This window comes from Aythya fuligula, chromosome 4, assembly GCF_009819795.1.
Source record: "Aythya fuligula isolate bAytFul2 chromosome 4, bAytFul2.pri, whole genome shotgun sequence".
NCBI lineage: Eukaryota > Metazoa > Chordata > Aves > Anseriformes > Anatidae > Aythya > Aythya fuligula.
The window spans coordinates 29,731,236-29,749,850 of NC_045562.1; the positions used below are offsets into that span (position 1 = coordinate 29,731,236).

Genomic DNA, 18,615 nt, shown 5'->3' on the forward strand with positions numbered 1-18,615 from the left:
GAAGGGCTTGGTTTCAGCTAACCCCAAAGTGAATTTTCAGCCATATGATCTCACCAAAAAAGTTTACCCGCTTCAAGGTGCATGCTCCCAAATTCAAGGTGCTATTTAGAATATAGTTCAGTAACAAATTTTTAATTTTTTTAATTGACATCCAACTTTTTTTTTTATTCAGCATATGGCTTTAAGATTTTGATTAGTTTTATTAGCACTTGTAATGTGTAAGACCAACAATACCAGGTGTGGTGCTCCAGCAGTGCTGAGAGCAGAAGCGACCTGATTTTTTTTGATCAGCTGTCAAAACATTGTCGAGCCTCTGTAAGTAGTTACATTAAAACGTTGAAAGAGAAAGATGTTTTTTGAAAAAGAGAATGAAGAAATGACTGAGAAAGTTAGCCTGCAATAAAGGGAAAGGAATGAATTCAAACAAAGTATGTTGAGTATTTATGAAAGTTGCCTGATTTACCCACCTGGCAGGAATGTAGGAAACAACATACATCCCAGGAGCCATACTTGACCACCCAAAAGTTGCAATAGCATGAACAGCACAGTCCATCGTCTCTGTGTAGATGAATGCCAGGAAATCCTGACTTAGATTGAATGAAGTGATAAGACAGACGGATATAACGTCAACTCCGGCATTTTTCACTAGTTATAGCCAAAAATATGTTTTGTTCTTGTTGTTATGATAATTCATCTAATCCACCCAAAACACTTTCCTTAACCCTCTATTGCAGACAGTTGAAAGCAGCTTTGCAGCACTGAGTCTTGAAGGTTTACCTGTATTTATTTTCAAATTTCGCTGCAAAGCAAAGGAGATGCCACATCTTACAACCCTGCTCAGGGTAGTTAATCACTCATACCGTAACACCTTCTCAATGAAATTGGAGACAAAAAACAACCAAACAAACCACACTTCAGCCATGGCCTGGCAAGGCCAAACGTAGCCTTCCTGCAAGGCACCTTGCAAGAGACTTACGTTTTGTTTACCACTGATTGCATAGGACTTGGAATGTATAAAGAGTCATTACATTACGAAATAGCCTCTTGCTTAAAGTAGGCCAACCGCTCTAACTACTTGCGTAGGTTCCTAAAGATTTTCTCAAAAAAGTATTATATTAGATTTAAAAGTTTATTCAGTGATTTATAAATAATCTGAGTTGTTCATGCTCAGTAATGTGCTAAAATATAGCTGGCAAGTAATAGTCTTTGTCAGCCATGAAATATCTAGACCGAAATAAAAAAAAAAAAAAAACACAATGAAAAGAGCCAGGTGCAACCTTGGCATGCAATAGGAACAGGCTTTACACATTTGAAGCAAGATTTCATGACAGAAACAAACTAACTTCTGAGATACTAGCAAACTTACATAGCAATTGTTTATTTGGACAGATTAAAAACCTTTCTTCTTGTGAGTGGGTAAGAACTGGTCAAGCCCCTTTCAGCAACCCTCAGTACATCACTGTATGAGCAAGCATTTTATAATGGACCTAACTTTCTCCTGAGATGAAACCAACCAGAGCAGACTCATAAGGAACCTTCTCAACAATTACAGATTCGGGACAACTCAATTAAAACCAAACAAAACTCTTACTTTCTCTTCCAGTCAAAACAGTGCCCAGTGGTACACTAGTAATGAAGTCTATACTCCAGCCAACTTTAAGCGTTTCAGTAATGCAAATGAAAATCCCTTGTTTCAATCAGATTTCTAGCTCACATGCCGACACCACATTTCAATACAAATATGCAATTATTTCTTTAAGCAGTAAACAGGGTTTAATTCAGAAGTTCAAGTTATATTTCATATTCCACCCGGGTGCTTTTGCTTAAAGACAAAGAAGCCAGGCAGCTGCAGTTCCAACTGTGTACACAGGTTCACCAAAGGTGAACTCAGAAAAACATTCCCCTTTTTCTCTCCACTGCATATCCAGCCCTGGACTCATTGTCAAGTCCAACTATACAGAGCCATTTTATAAAGTTATTATGTGCCACCACAAGAGAACAAACAGTACTGTAACCTAGTTCACAGCAGATGAGACTTAAATCCTCACGTCTCTGAAATACTAAAGTCATCAGGTGTTATCAGGTGTCAGTCATCTCCCTGCAGAACTTGGGATCACATCCGAAATGGTTCAGTGCTTAGTAAGCACAGCCAGATGTTTTAAGTGGTATCTTGACAATCAGAGAGTTAATTTTTCCAACGCTTCAGCTTGATGTGATTTAGAAACTCATTTATTTAATGGTTGGTAAGGCAGAAGCTGGCACTCCTGAATCCACTTCAACTGGCTACCATGTGAGAGCAACCTTCCTCCAGGCTAACAGCCAAGATCCAGTAAGAGCCTCAGATGCTTGTCACTACAGTTACCTGCCAAGCGAACTGAAGTGGTTACCCATTCCCAGCTCTGTATTACAGCTCTCTCAACACAGCTGAGGACCAGAACATATGAGCCCTCCATAACCATTTCTGCATGAAGCCTGATAGCTTCACACAACCTACTGCAAGAGGTTGTTGTATCAGTGACCTTTATACACACAGGGCTAAGGAGGGCTTCAATGCTCTCTCCTATCAACACTGCTGGGGAAGTGATAAATGCCCAGTGCATAATCAGCTCGTGTATGGGAGAAGGTGCTAACATCATACACCACTGCAGCCACTCGCCACGACCAGAGCCTTAACACACACGGACTAAACCTGCTGCTGTACAGCTGGGCACAGCTGTTTCTGCACCCAACTTTCTTCTTCCTTGTGCCTGCACCAGGGGTTACCAACCTTCCTTTCTGGGAGCTCAACAGGTCGCTGCCAAGCTCATTTAACCCCATCACATTAAACAAGTGATGACTTCGGAAATAAGAGGCCTGCTATCTTTCCTATAACAAGATCTATTTGAAAAAGATCCCATTAGATAGAGTGCAAGCCAGAGCAAAGAATTACAAATGAAGATATTAGGTAGTTTCGGGGGGGGAACGGGAAAGGAAATGCAATGAAAGATGAGAGATACAAGCACTCAATTTATCAGCAATGGTTAAATGAGTTGTTTCTGCATGGACATGTGAAGACAAGCACAAAACCTGTGTGACCATAACCTAACTCATGAGTTGCAGATTTTGAACAATTTGCATAGCTGTCTTTTTTACAGACTTCAATATAATGCTGTAATGTGCATGTTAAAAAGTCCTGTCTGATCTCAGAAGGATCCACATTTTGCGAAAGAACCTACAGAGAAGTATGTCATTCTCTGTGGTTTCCTTCAAAAACGTTATCTAGTGTACTCTGCTCAGGTTTCCTGTACCCCTGGAGTTGTGCACTCACATACCCAGCCCCAAAAGTTGAGCAACTTCAGGTCTCAGATAGTATCAAGATTCAGAGTTCAGTGCAAAGACGCAGCACAGAAATCCAGAGCACCAACCTCAACTCAAGCCACTGTTTTATTTCATAAAATCCAGTAGACTTAATAAAAGCTAAGAGTTACTATGTAAGAAGCTTCCCGAGTTCATTACAAAATATACTATAGCAAATCGTTTAGAACCCTAATTTAGAAGTGCTAATACCCAACTCAGCCCGTTACCACCTCTATTAGGGAAGTAAATAAATATTGACAGATTGTTTACTTAATACAGCTGATTTCATTAGCACATGTGAAACTCCACTGAGCACCTCGGAGGAGACTAGCTGAACTGTATTACACTTAGGTGAGAACACACTGCAGAGGAAGCTCCGCACTGATTCAGTAATTACACCCCACACAGTTCAAGTTTCACTTCAGCACAACCTATAGAAAGAAAACCATGAGTCAGTTTTAGCAACAGAAAATGTGATTTAAAACCCTCGTGCCCATCAATCAGTGCAATTCTAAGAATCTCACCACTATCCAGGAAGCATGATGACCAATAAAGCAGAAATATTTTGGCTGTGGTCATGTAAAAACACCGGTACTTGCCCTAATCGCAGATGGAAAGGCGCAGGCACTACAACCGAAACCCCAAAGCCAGCCCTCTTGCACCCTGGAGGAACGCTCTGCCTTGCAGCTGGTGCTGCAGCTTGTCTTGTGACCTCGATCACGCATGTAAAACATGGCACTGCTGCAAGTGCTGCAGCTTCCAACATGGGGCAAATGCAGGGAGGGGAGAATGGCAGGGAGAACTGTTAAGGCCAGGAGAAAGTCGAACAAAGAACCCGAGCCTGAAGACTAAGATGAGTTGGAAGCAGAGCACACGACAGAGGTGACTCATGACAGGCAAATGAGTAACCACCTCCAGGCTGGGTAGCCAGATCAGCACTAATCTGCCACTATCACACAAACACATGGAAAGGCATCCCCAGCCACATGTGCTCCCCTCACACAAAGTGCCCAATGGAAAGCCATTCTCTTCTCACTTACTCTCGAACAAGGCTGTCAGCCGCCATCCTACGGAACTGCATTCCTCCTCATGTTTTGCCTAGCAAGTGTACCCACAGACACCCTCCCGTGGCAAACACTGGCAGTCAGGCTAGCATCCCTACACGCTTCGCATGGAGCTTCGTCCCAGTGGCACACAAGACGGTGCCACTCTCCTAAGCAACGTGTATTTAGCAGAAGCAAGTGATGGCCACACACACAACACAGAGCTCTAAAACTGAGTCTTCTCTTTAGAGGACACCCCTGAACACTGCTGAAGCACAAAGCAGATTATAGATAAAAGCAGGGGATTGCCAGCAGCAGGACTACCTGGTAAGTCAGAGGTGCCAGGCACACAGCCAGTATTGGCCCAAGAAGCTCTTAGCAGCTTCAGTGCTACTGAAATGCCAGAGCAAGAAGTAAAAACGTCTTTTTGTGAAAAAAGCTCATTTTCTGGCCCAGCTGGGATGACAATGACAACTAATGACTACAACATTTCTGTCAAATGCCTGCCATCTTCCATCCCTCTCAGGCTTTAATAAGGCTATTCTGTTACCTCAGCGAAGCTTACCTCAGAGCCCGGTGAAGCCAGCCTGCACCACCTTTTTTTTTCCCCATCCCCTCTATGAATTCAGCATTTATGAACACCCAATTTTTTCAGCCCCAAGCAGCTGTTTTCTCACTCACATCAATCCATTTATAACAAGTATTTTCCTACAGCATTAGCGCCAGTGCTTTAGGTTGTAGTGTGTTCTGCTCTGAGTTGTGCTACTAAGGCAGGTAGCTCCCAAGGCCTCCTGTTGGTACAGTGCCCTCCTCATTCCCTGCTGAGCACAGCATGCAGCAGAGTCCTCACCTACCCACTCTTAGACACGTGAACAGCAAAAGTACCTTAAGAATAAAGCCTCCAGCACCTGTTATCCAATTGCACCTCAATTTAAGAGTCAAGCATGTAAGAAACACACTACTAGCTGTGGGAGTCTTCTTGCAACCTTAACAGAGAGCAAGAGCCAGAGGAAACCAGGAGGCTGTTCACTCACAGAACACAGGGGGAAGGGCAGTCCAAGCAACTTCAGAGGGAGAACGGCCTTGGTTCCTGCAAAGCTCAGAAGCCAGAGGACTTGGGTTTTGTTTGTTTTCCTTCAGAACAGCCCCAGGCTGGAAGTGTGGTTTCCATGTCAAAAGACCATACTTTCAATCGTTTCCTCCCTAAGCTGCCTCTTGAGCGAGACTGCTGTAATAAATCTCTCCCTCTGCAGAACTTGCTCTTTAGCTCCCATTACTGAGGAAGGCGGACACCAGAACAGAGGCATAAAGCTGCACCTTAAGGCTCACCTTCAGCTGTCAGCGAAGAGGCAGGAGGCCAAGACTTGCTGTTTAACCCTCCCTGTCCCCATGCTCACAGCTGGCCCTGGGCTGTATCTCCCTTCCCGCAGCATGTGATATCCACCCTTCAATCCCACCAATGCTTTTTGAAAACATTTACAACCAGATGTTCATGTTGTTCCCATTTTCAGAGATATACCTGGGTGCTCAGTATCTTATAGCTTCATGGATGCCTAAAAAGCTGGAATAAGCTCAAGAGAAACCCAATTAGGCTCCAAGAATTTACCAGGGAGTGTTTCATTTTAACAAAGCTATAACAAACTGACATGCAAGCATACGCAAAGCTCAGAACTGCTTTCTTTCCTTTTTCAGAAGGTGGAGTATTGCCAAGGCTGGTAATAAAGGCTGTGAAATAATGCCTAGCAAATAGGCTCTCACCAAGCATTTCAGCGCTATGACCAAAGGAATTACTAGCATCAACTGCCAGACGGATGATCTCATATACCAACGCTAACAAACTGCTACCAGATAGATATCCTGCAGTACAGCGTGACACCCGCTCCATTACAGGCACCAGAAGGAGCAGCTGATGCTTAAAGCTGAAGCAGCAGCCTGCTTGCAAGTTCCAAATCCAGCTGAAATAACACTTGTTTTTTTATAGATCACATGTAAGATGAAATTATTCCCTATTTTACATCATTTATTCACTAAACACACCAATACCAAAAAAATCTTATCAGAGGCCGCAATGCAGAAGTTACACGTTCACCAGTGAGAGCAGTCTTCCAAGAACCACAAGGTATTTCTCTCCATCCTTACACCCCTGGGTGCAGGTGCTCTGTAATTAAAAGACAACAACAAATCCCCCACACTAACAAAGAATGAAACTTGCATGAAACCTTCACCCTCTACTTAAGAGTAACTTTAATCTTTCACATCGAGAAGTACAGCAAAACTCTGATGTGAAAGCTCATTCCACAATCAAGCAAGAACTACAGTCAGACCGCTGTAAACAAGCGCAGGCTATCTGCAGTAGTTAATTTCCCTAAAGTCAGCCCCAGCACCTTACTCATATCTATGTTTAACCCTTCAGACATTCTAGCCTTGAGATAAACCACGTGCTTATTAAATTTCAAATTCTAGGGGAGGAGGATGCTTTGTTTTTGCAGTAATAGCTGCCATCCTGCCAAGCACATGACCCTGGTAGCACTCCAAAAGTCGTACAAACTACTCTAAATCAATCTTGTAAGGGAAGCAACATTTGATAAGCAAATAAGAAATATTTTAAGTGAATTCAGCCACACCACTACCCATTTCTCATACAAAGCAATTAGGATTTCTTCAGAGTGTTGGAGGCTAAACTCAAACTTCTCTGTTAGAGGCACAGATATATTTTATATGTATATTTGCATATGTATGTGTATATATATATATATGCGCATGCAGATATTTTTAGTTAGGGGAAGCAAAAAGCAGTAGTAATAAAAACCAGAAGCTGAAGATGTGTGTGCAAAACTGCTTTGCACAAATGTAATATCATGTCACAAGCATCCATCTGCTCCCCAGGCAGTTTCTAATTTCTCTTTTTAAGAAGAAGTAAGATATTCCACAGTTCTTAATACTGCCCTTTCACCACCTTGTACTCCCATCATTTTGAAGGGAGGTGCAGGCCAGCAGAAAGTCCTCCTGCCCTAATGGCCCTAGATTAAAACCTACACCTCGTGTTTACTTTCTTCTCACCCAGCAGGTAAGGGCTGTGCTGCCATTAGCATGCCGTGCAGCCCAACAGGACCAGATCCACAGAGTGAAATGAAATAATTGGCACTAAGGCCCTGACACCCACATGATGCATGTTGTGGGGTTTTACGTTTGACCACCTGTAGCCTGGTCCCCATGACTGAATGCCCTGTGGTCGGAGCACACTTTCTAATTTCATTCAATCCACCAGGAAGCCAGTTTGAGCACCGAAGCCACTTGGCTACGTGAACCAAAGAGCGCTAAGTGGAGACAATTGAGAGGTTTTCTTTAAAAGAATGCTCATGATCCAAATTAAAATGTTAATGCTCTTGTAGCCAATAAACCATTTCTTGTGGCTTGACATTCAGCTCAGCACCATGTCTCTTCTCCCCTGTGAGGCTGTGCCAGCTCATCCTGGTAAGCAGCATGGAACTTGCAGCTTGCTTCTCTCTTCAGAGAAAAAGAGAGGAACCAGCTCTATGTGTGGTCATGTTCTAGCTCCAGTTAAAGGGGAGAGGGGCAACAGAACAAGCACAAACAGTGCTCATTACAGGCAAGCCTTGAGTCTGGTCCATGGCTCTTTACCACAGAGCTTTTCCTGGTGTTCCTGGGAACATTAGGAAAGCTTCCTAATGACACATTCAAAAGAAAAGTTGTCAGACCAAACAAACCTGGGGAGATATTTTCTACGAGAGACTTTTCCAGTGATAGGACTACTGCTTTGGGTGAGGAGGGTACATGAAGACACTTGGGCTTTGAAAAGGTTTGCAACAATCTGACATCCAGGGATATGGACTACTGTTAGTCCCACCCACCTGCTTAAGAGAGCTATGTGCATAGTGAATGAGGAGGGACCTTGCTAATCAAAACACAAAGAGGGAATAAAAAAATCACTGAAATCCTTGAAAATATAGGCACGCCATTAGAGCAGAAAGCAGTTGTGCCACTCTAACCGTGACCAGCTACCTACACTTAATACAGAAGTTCACAAAGGATTTGGGCATTTTACTCATGTCCAATCCTGTATCTCCACTCAGATGGAGTGGTTCTTTCTGCTGAGCAGAAAGTCTACTGAAAATGTTGCAGTAGGGCTTCTAAGACCCGGTGAATATGCTCCTACAGGGCAACAAAGAGATCACTGGAATAAAGAAAGAGCATTGCAGCACACCTACAAGTTATAAGGAAGAAATTTAATACAATAATAACATGTAAGAAAACCCAAAATGCAAAACCCTTCAAGTGCATTTATTAACAGTTCATATGCCAAAAACTAATCAGAAAGAGAGGAATAGGGAGTTAAGGAACGATGGGTACCTACAGTGATGTCTGAATTACGCCAGTTTTTGTTTAAAGAGCTGTATCATTTAAACATTGCTGAAACTGACGATGGAGCGGGGAATATCTAACTTAAGGAAGACAAAAACGAATATAGGGCCCAACCTCACAAAATGCTCCAGACTGAGCGAAGGTCGATTGCAACGGGGGACACGCTGCGCAGGGAACCTGCCTTCGCAGAGACCCCTAAGGGCTTCAAGACCTTTACAACCGCAGTTACCAGCCTTTCTTCCTGACAGAAAGCGCTCGCTAAGACTCGAAGCACAAAGCAGAATAACAGCTGCTTAGAGACCCCCGCTCGGGCCAGATGCGGACACCGCGTTTCCTTCCCGATGAGCAGGGGACTACGCGGCCAGTGCCGCGGCAGGTACGCGGCAGGCACAGCGCCCACACGCTGCGGCCCCGTCCCCTGAGCAGCCCCGAGCCTCGCCACCTCCCCAGCCCCGGGCTCCCCACCCCCGGTGCCGGCACATCTCCCCAGGACCCCGCCGGGCCGGGAGCTGCCCGGGGGCTGCCGGCGAAGCCCCCGCCTAAGATGGCGGCTCCCCCCCGCCGCCCCTCACCTGAAGGCGGGCCCCTCCCGCCCGCCGGGGGCCGCCGCGCCGCCGCCGCCCCGCTTGTGGAAGAGCTTCTGCAGCAGGGTGGGGGCCATGCTGCTGCCGCCGCCCCGCCGCGCCTCACTTGGCGGCGGGCGGCGGGCGCCGCCGCATCTCCCCGCCGCGCAGGAGCCGCCCGCGGGGGGCGAGGCGAGGCAGGAGGCGAGGCTGGGGCCGCCGCCGCCGCGCCCGCCCCGCTGCCGGCAGCCGCCCGGCACCACCTGACCGCCCAACGGAACCCAACGGCCGCGGCGCGAGGAGCCGCGCGGCGGGGACGCGGAGGCGCCGCGCCCCTCGGGCGGCTCTCACTGGCTGCGCCGCGCCCGCCCCCAGCACGTGGGGAGCGCGCCGGGAGCCAGCCTTAAAGGGGCACGCGCGCGGCCTGCGCCCGCCGGCGCGGCCCCCTCACCGCGGAGTGTGTGTAGGGGGGGGGGGGGGGGGTGAGTTGGCACCCCAAGCGCACGTGTTGTTTTTTTTTTTTTTTTGTCGAAAAATAGGTGATTTGATGTGAAATGTGCGCGTGGTGCTTGTTCATAGTAAACGTAAAGGGAATTCAAAATATAAATGTTGAAGCGATCATAAATTAAAAGTGTTAAAATGGTTATGAAATGTAAATAATGAACGCAAAAGTATTCTCAATAAAATATAAATATTAATTTAAATGTTTATACAGCTATGGTTAAATGCGTTTCTATATATCATACACACTTACGAATGTGCACGTATAAACGTGTTAGCACATGCTTGCACGCACATACCTGCAGATACGCCCCGATACGCAGCAGCTGTGAAGGGGCATTAAAAATGTGCAGCAGATATTAAAACCCACCACTTTTTAATAAACTGAGAGGGATTTAAGAAAATATGTGGTGAAAAAGAGGTAGATGCCACTTTTATGGATGTATGCTCCTCTTCCCTTTATTTCCTTACTCCTCTAAATACATAAATACATATAAATAAACATATTTATAACATATAAATAAATACATTTATAATATATGCAAAAAATTATTTATAATATATAAAAATATGTAAATATATTTTTCATATATACCCATGGCAATATGTGTGTGCGTGCCTATTTGTAGCACTGACCCCAGCACGGATGCAGGCCCTCAGCACCACACACGCCCCCGCCCGTGTTGGCAGCAGGGCAGCCCTGACAGGAGGGTGTGGGGATGGAGCCCCGCGGGGCTCACTGCTCTTTACTCGCTGCCTTTCGCTCACTAAGTGATCAGCGCTGTAGCAGTCGGGGCTGTTTGGAGGTCTGGGTGTGTTTACACATCTGACTGGCGCAGGTCTGTCCGCCTGCAAGGCTGTACTTCCAAAAACCTGTGTGCATGCAAGTGGGGTCGCGCCAGCTGCCTGCTGCTGTTGGGGAAACGAGGAGGCAAGCCGTGGAGAATGGCGAGGCAGAGGCAGGGCAGGAGCATCACAACTGCTGCCCCAACATCCAGTAGCAACAGTGGTGAAGGCCATGCTGGTGCTTTGGGGCCAGCTTTTCAGCAGCTGGAGATGCTGATTTCTCTTTCAAATGAAAAACAAGAGATGACTGTCTACCAGCCCCATCAGCTTGTCCTTCTGTAACACAGGATTGTATCTTGTAAACGCTCGGGTGCCTGCAGTTGATGGTCTGTTCTCAGAAAGGATCACCTTCTTGAGGCTCTCAACCACTTCACCTGTGACACTGAATACCCAATATAAACTGTTCAGCCCAGATGTTTTCACTGCTCTTGATCATCCATTTCTACCACCAGCACCAGATGCTGATGCAGATCACACTGAAAGCACCCTGAAAGGGAAGTGAGCATTGGGGTGCACCTGGACATGATGAAAGACACCCTGGTTGACCAAGTAAGCAAGGTGAATGAGAAAGTAGGCATCCAGCTCCAGAAATAATCACTGTGTCTCACAGAAGTCTTGAGAAACCTAAAAGTTGCAAATATCCTGGCTGCCACCCTAGGGCTACGTCTGTGTTAGCAAGCAGTGTTGAGCAGTAGGGGCAGAGCCTGAGGTCTGCATCATGGACATTTTACAGGGTTTTATTTTGGACTGGTTGTCATCTGTTCCTGCGGGCAGGATGACTGCCAGTGGCTGGAACACACTGAATGTGTTTCTGCAAAAAAACATCTGGTTTAGTTTCATCTGAAAATAACCCACTTTGTACTCTCAGACGCCACTCTAAAACGTGAAGCAAGACAACGTCAGTGAGCACAACTGGGAGACTCACTTCAAAAACACTCCTGTGACCTGGGCAAAAATGGTAATGAAAATGCACCCTACACCTTGGCTGATGCTTGGTGCTACATCGGTTCCCAGTGTTTTCTGTTAACATGTTTGACGGTCACTACGGTCTGAAATTGCTAACAAAACATTAAGACACTGCTTCCTTCTAGAACACTAGTTCTTCAGTTTATTGTTGAAAAATCATGGCTAAAACACAGCATAATCAGCAAGGGACTATGAAATATCTTTCACAGTCTGTATGCACTATCCCATCCCAGACAAAGTTTGGCTGCAAAGAACACCTGGCAAAGCAAATGTGGTGATTTTTCACTATCCCATGAGTGAACACGAGAAGATGTAAAGAAAAATGCTGTACCATCTGTCAAGCAAAGACCATTTACAGCAAGACAGCCCTCACTCTCCTAGGAATATATGAAATAAAAATGGGGCATATGAGAATCAAAACCTTATTTACAATGCCTACTAAGGGTCAGATTCTTTAAGAACAGAGAAAGACAATGTAGCTGTTGAAACTTTGGGCAGAAAAGGAGATAGATTCTTTAAGATAGAAATATATGAGACTGTGTTAGGAAGCTGTCAGTACATAAAAGGAACATTCAAATCTTGGAAGAGCTGAATGTTTGGGTGTTTCTGTGTTTCACAGACCATAAATCTCTCTGAAGATTCTCTTCTGAAAATGTAGAAACTCGGTTTTATAGCCAGGACAAGCTGGCTTAAAACCCAAGTCCCCTACGTCACGGTTACCCTCCCCATCACTCAGACCCAGATGAAACTTTGAGTTCCCTTACGGCTTTTTCCTTTCCATCCCTCTCAGTCCTGAACAGACAAATCCAAAATGCTCCTAAATCTTTGTTGTCAGAACTAGGCTTTGGAGGCACCACAAAAAGAAGCCAGAAGCCAGAACATGTAAGCTCTCAAGAGTTTACGAATGGTTTGCTAATCCAGGATGCTTGGTAATTACTTACTGTTTCGTGTAGTGATGTGTGCTGCATGAAGTTGTGTGAATGTAGATTAAGTCTTGCTGTGCTTTGTAAAGCATCAGCCATATTTTGGATTCTGTAAAATAAATTTAAAAAAAAAAGAAAAAAGGTTTTTATTGGTACTTCAAACATGCTGAGAAAAATATAGTATCAGTAAATGTCTAGAATTATCATCTCTGCATATTGTTATTATTACTATTTAGTCTAAATCCAAATTACTCTCTACAGAGAACTTTAAAAACCTATACTAAAATACATGGCGTTTTTCAGGCAGGGATAGAAACTGACAGCAACAGAGAGCTTGGGACTGCAGCCCCCTGCAAACCAGCTTAATCATCCTTCATTGAATGGAGCGTTATATAACATGTGCTGTTGCTGCAGCAACTTTTCCCAGCCCCTGAAGAATGCCACAAAAATGCTGCCTTAATATAGATAAGCAGTTTTGCTGCCTTTTTACATAGAAGATAGAGTCAGTGAAAAATGAAAGACAATTTAATGGGAATGATTTATGGGAATTGTTTCAAAATTACTGTTAATTATTAATGCATGTAATGAAACATCTGATTTTTAACAGCCTTTAGTGTTTAAAATAGAGAGAAAGGTCAGATCAGGGATTTCTTCTTTTAATCACTACAGTATAAATATTGAGTAATATGGTAAGAATTGGATTGCGTAAAGGTAATAGTTTTGAAATCACTGCTGTTCCTTGTGTATCCTGTCAAGTGTCCAAAAGCGAAGGTACACTACTTTTTCTTCCAGAAGAGCCTGAAGATGTACGTAACTATGGATGTTGATTCTATGCTCAAACACTTGTGTAGAACATGGTTTGGTTCCTCTATACAACACAATTGTCAGACTCAGTATATTTCTCAGCCTCCTGCCTGGACTCCATCCGAAGGTCATCAGGAAATCCTCACGCTCCAGATTTTCAGTGGCAAAATCCATTGTGGGACTGCAGGCTGTGCTCTTGTCTTTAAATCTGTGCTGACGTGGTTCATCTTGGACTCTATCCTACCCATATGAGATGCAGACCAAAAAGGTTATCATAATGAACAGTCATCATAATAGGATATTTTAATGCCTTTTACAGAATCACAGAATCACAGAATTTCTAGGTTGGAAGAGACCTCAAGATCATCGAGTCCAACCTCTGACCTAACGCTAGCAGTCCCCACTAAACCATATCCCTAAGCTCTACATCTAAACATCTTTTAAAGACTTCCAGGGATGGTGACTCCACCACTTCCCTGGGCAGCCTGTTCCAGTGTCCAACAACTCTTTCGGTAAAGAAGTTCTTCCTAACATCTAACCTAAAACTCCCCTGGCGCAACTTTAGCCCATTCCCCCTCGTCCTGTCACCAGGCACGTGGGAGAACAGGCCAACCCCCACCTCGCTACAGCCTCCCTTGAGGTACCCATAGAGAGCGATAAGGTCGCCCCTGAGCCTCCTCTTCTCCAGGCTGAACAAGCCCAGCTCCCTCAGCTGCTCCTCGTAGGACTTGTTCTCCAGGCCGCTCACCAGCTTCGTCGCCCTTCTCTGCACCCGCTCAAGTACCTTGATGTCCTTCTTGTAGCGAGGGGCCCAAAACTGAACACAGTACTCGAGGTGCGGCCTCACCAGAGCCGACTACAGGGGGACGATCACCTCCCTAGCCCTGCTGGTCACACTGTTTCTGATACAAGCCAGGATGCCATTGGCCTTCTTGGCCACCTGAGCACACTGCTGGCTCATATTCAGCCGACTATCCACCATCACTCCCAGGTCCTTCTCTGCCACGCAGCTCTCCAACCACTCATCTCCCAGCCTGTAGCTCTGCTTGGGGTTATTGCGCCCCAGGTGCAGGACCCGGCACTTGGCCTTGTTGAACTTCATGCAGTTGACCTCAGCCCATCGGTGCAGCCTATCCAGATCCTCCTGCAGAGCCTTCCTGCCCTTGAGCAGATCAACACATGCGCATAGCTTGGTGTCATCTGCAAACTTACTGAGGGTGCACTCAATGCCCTCGTCCAGATCATCGATGAAGATATTAAAGAGGACCGGCCCCAGCACCGAGCCCTGGGGGACACCACTAGTGACTGGCCTCCAACTGGACTTGGCTCCATTCACCACGACTCTTTGGGCCCGGCTATCCAGCCAGTTTCTAACCCAACGAAGCGTGTGCCAGTCCAAGCCAAGAGCAGCCAGTTTCTTGAGGAGAATGCTGTGGGAGACGGTGTCAAAAGCCTTGCTGAAGTCAAGGTAGACCACATCCACAGCCTTTCCCTCGTCCACCCAGCGCGTCACTTTGTCACAGGAGATCAGGCTCGTCAAGCAGGACCTGCCTTTCATAAACCCATGCTGACTGGGCCTGATCGCCTGCTTGCCCTGCAAGTGCTGCATGATGACTCTCAAGAGGATCTGCTCCATGAGCTTCCCTGGTACTGAGGTCAAATTAGTGATAACTACAGTAAGTAGCACCATACACTTACATGAACTTACAGTACTGTGCAGGCCATGTATTTGTATGGGAAGTGAGGGCCCCAAGTTCAGCTACAGGCGCAGCATCCTACCCAGCACAGCAGCACCACTGGCAGAGGCCAGCTACCAACCTGGGCCTTTCCTTCTTCCCACTCATGGCTTAGAATCATAGAACCATTAAGGCTGAAAAAGACCTCCAAGATCACACGGTCCAACCATCTGCCTACCAACAGTATCACCCACTAGACCATGTCCCTAAGTGCCACATCCAACCTTTCCTTGAACACCCCCAGGGACGGTGACTCTACCACCTCCCTGGGGAACCCCTTCCAATGCCTGACTGCTCTTCCTGAGAAGAAATGTCTCCTCATTTCCAAACTAAACCTCCCCTGGTGCAACTTGAGGCCATTCCCTCTAGTCCTATCGCTAGCTATCTGTGAGATAAGGCCAACCCCCAGCTCCCTGAGCTATGCCCTGCTTCCTCACACCCTGAGCTCCCAAGCATTACTCTGGCTATTTGCCTCTAAAAGATGCTCAAAGCATATCCAGAATACACAGATCAAAAAGTCTTCCTGGCTTTGCTTGGTTCTTATCTAAGCCATTTCTTTAGGGATCAGCATATCTGAAAGTTAGTGATGGCTACGTGCCTGACTTTTCTTTCAATTTCTGGCATATTATGTCAGCGCTGTAGACAATTTTCTTCTTCAAACATAGCGAGACAAGAACATATGGTTCTTCCTTTGTTCAACATTGCATTTCAACTCAGCTTAGAGGAATCAGCTCGGCGTCAATAGCTGCTCAGTATGGTCTTAATCTGGGACCTCTTTATTCAGCTTTATGCAGAAAAAGATTTGGTGCAGGTGGGGATGATGAGAAACCAGATTTATTTCTAACCTGCCTGCTGTCTCTCTGACAAAGGTGATGGGCTTGGTGTGTAAGGTCACATGGGAACAGCACGTGATGCACAGTGTGTGTGTGTTACATGGCAAGGGAAAGGCTGAATGCCTGCTATGTTTTACAGCCAGCAGCAAAAACTACCTTACCCAAACTGCTATCAAAAATTGTGTCACTGGAGGCTTCATGATGGCTGTTCCGAAAAGGCGATGATGTGTGTGCTGCAGTCTCTTGTCAGTTGGATCCCATCAGTACTCCACTGGGCCGTATTTTGAAGTTACAACTCAATTCTGTGAAACACCCACAAACATACCATTGCTCTTACACAATCCAAAATGGCTTTTAATATCCCTAGACAGAGCAGTTCTGCACCGAGACAAAGCATTCATCTTCTGGTGGAATGAAAATTTTAAAGCTTCTATTTTCAAATAAATTATGGAGGTGAAAAAGAGATAAAAAATTAATAATAAGCAAAAATCCTAGCGTGAACGTGTATATATTTGTCCAACCTACACAATCAGCAACAATTATAAATAATCTTTATTTTGCATTTTATTCTGTGGAATGGTATCTGACAGGCTAGAGTGATAACAAAATTTACTTGCTCATTGTGTCTTTCCTCAGAGTACAAATATTAGGATGACATATGCATTTATATGCATTTATCAGTCGTAGTTTCTTTAGCCAGGAAGGGAAGAGGTGAAAACCAAGATCAGGATATGTGAGAGCTGCACAAAAAGCAGCCCTGCTCTGACTGCTCTGTATTCGGCTGGAGCATCATACCCTCCTAGCAAGGACAACTTATTCAGTAGTGAAAGGGGAGACTTGTACTTGAAGGCAATAGCTTCAAGGTTTTAGCACCCCCAAGATAAGTTTATCTAATGATCATACTCCAACTGATTTACTGGGTAGCCAAAGCTGTATGTGCAGACAAATAAATATCTGAATTAAACAAGCAGTTCAGCTGCAGCTCCTATTTACAATGTAATGCTTTACAAATATTTAGTGAGCAAACTATCAGAAGTGTCTAAATAGAGGAGATACTTTGGTAAGAGGAAGTATTTTAAAATTACAAGATCACAAAGCATTAGAAGATCACAGTCAATTATTTTACTGCCTGAAAACAGAGAGGTTAGAGGATTTTAGAAAGTAAATCTGACTTTGAAAGAGGTTTACCTACCAATTTAGTGTGTAACTTAATACATTCATTTGAACATAAAATCACTCTGAAAATTCTTGACAGAAGTCATGGTATAGCTTTTTTTTTTTTTTTTTCTTCTTTTTTTCCAACCTGTCAATAACTATACATGGATTCTTACAGTAATTATACTTCTGCAGTGCTTGGGAGGCATTCACTCAGTTCACATATTTTCCAGTCTCCCCTAACAACACAGAGAAAGTTCCTTAATTTCTCTCTCATTCAGCTCACGTCTTAGAATTAGCATAGCAGTATTTATTTTCTTCTAATCTTTCCCTGTCCCGTCTGGTTAGATTGAAAGCTGTTTGGGATAGGGATTGCCTCTTTCTTTGCACCTCTGAAGTACCTTGCACATTGGGACTTCTGAGCAACTACTGTAACATGAATTAATACTCTGGAACCAAAACTCTTCCAACTTGGCCAGAAAAAAAGCTGCAGGGACTGTGTAAGTCTGCTGCTGGAAGAATGAATCACTCCTTCTTCCAGAGTGGAAGCTGCCAGCAGCTCTTGTGGAGGACACATGCAAGATGTGATGCCTGCTGAAGAAATCTCTGTGAGACCATCCTTGCATGGCTTGACCGTACTGCCTCACCGAGACCATTTCTCCTGACTCCCTGCACCTCACCTGTGCTCAGTGTAACCATGAAAAAAATGTCAGCCTGTGCCCATGGCCAGATGCCTGGTGACTTGCACATGACTCAAAGCCCTGGTGGCCTTTGACACTGTGGAGCATGTGAAATCCCTGACACAGCTGCGTAACCTGGCTCAGAGAAAGAAATGCCTCAGTGTGGTTCCACTAATTCCTCACTAAGTGCTCCCAGATGGTAGCAGATGACTTTTCCTCCTGTTAAGGGTTCCCAGATGCGATACGCAACAGCACTCAGTGGCGATCACCTCCTCCGTCCAACATCTGTACAGGGGCTGTGGAAGCCATTTATATGGCCTGCAGGGTTATTAATATCAATGCTACTTTATATATATTTTTTTTTGATCTGGGAATTACAGCTGCTCTCTGACATGCCTGATATTGAGGACATACTGAGAGATGAAAACCAGCTTGATGAAGCTCAAGTCCAAATGTATAGAGATCACATGAATTAGGGGAGAAAGCCTTTGGGGGATCCTATGAATCAGATTGAATACAGAGGTTGCTGGGTTGGTGTAAAGACGTGTGGGGAACAGTGAGGCTCGTTGCGATGCGGAGCATTTCCAGAAGGGGCTGCAATACTGCACGGGGCAGAGCCCGGCGCTCTTCTGCCCCTTCTGCTTGTGCCTCAAGACCTACACTGCCTTCACGATGCCAGCCGTGACATAAAGCGACAAACCCAAGGCGAAACCCCAAATCCCCGCTGTCCCCCAGCTCCCCCAACCCCGCAGCCCCCTCAGGGCCGGTCCCCTGGCTCCCTTGGCCCCTCGCCTGGGGCCCTCCCGGCCGGGGCCGCGCCGCCTCCCGTGGGCGGAGCGGGCTGCA

At 45.4% G+C, this 18,615-nt stretch overlaps 1 protein-coding gene across 1 annotated transcript in view; it reads right to left on the reverse strand.

Annotated features, from left to right (window-relative positions):
* The window catches only part of FNIP2 (folliculin interacting protein 2), a 49,134-nt gene extending 39,711 nt beyond the window's left edge, over nucleotides 1–9,423 (reverse strand). The window contains exon 1 of the mRNA XM_032186241.1: nucleotides 9,335–9,423. Coding sequence (XP_032042132.1) covers nucleotides 9,335–9,423 — 89 coding nt within the window. The remainder of the gene's footprint in view (nucleotides 1–9,334) is intronic.
* Nucleotides 9,424–18,615: the final 9,192 nt, after the last annotated feature.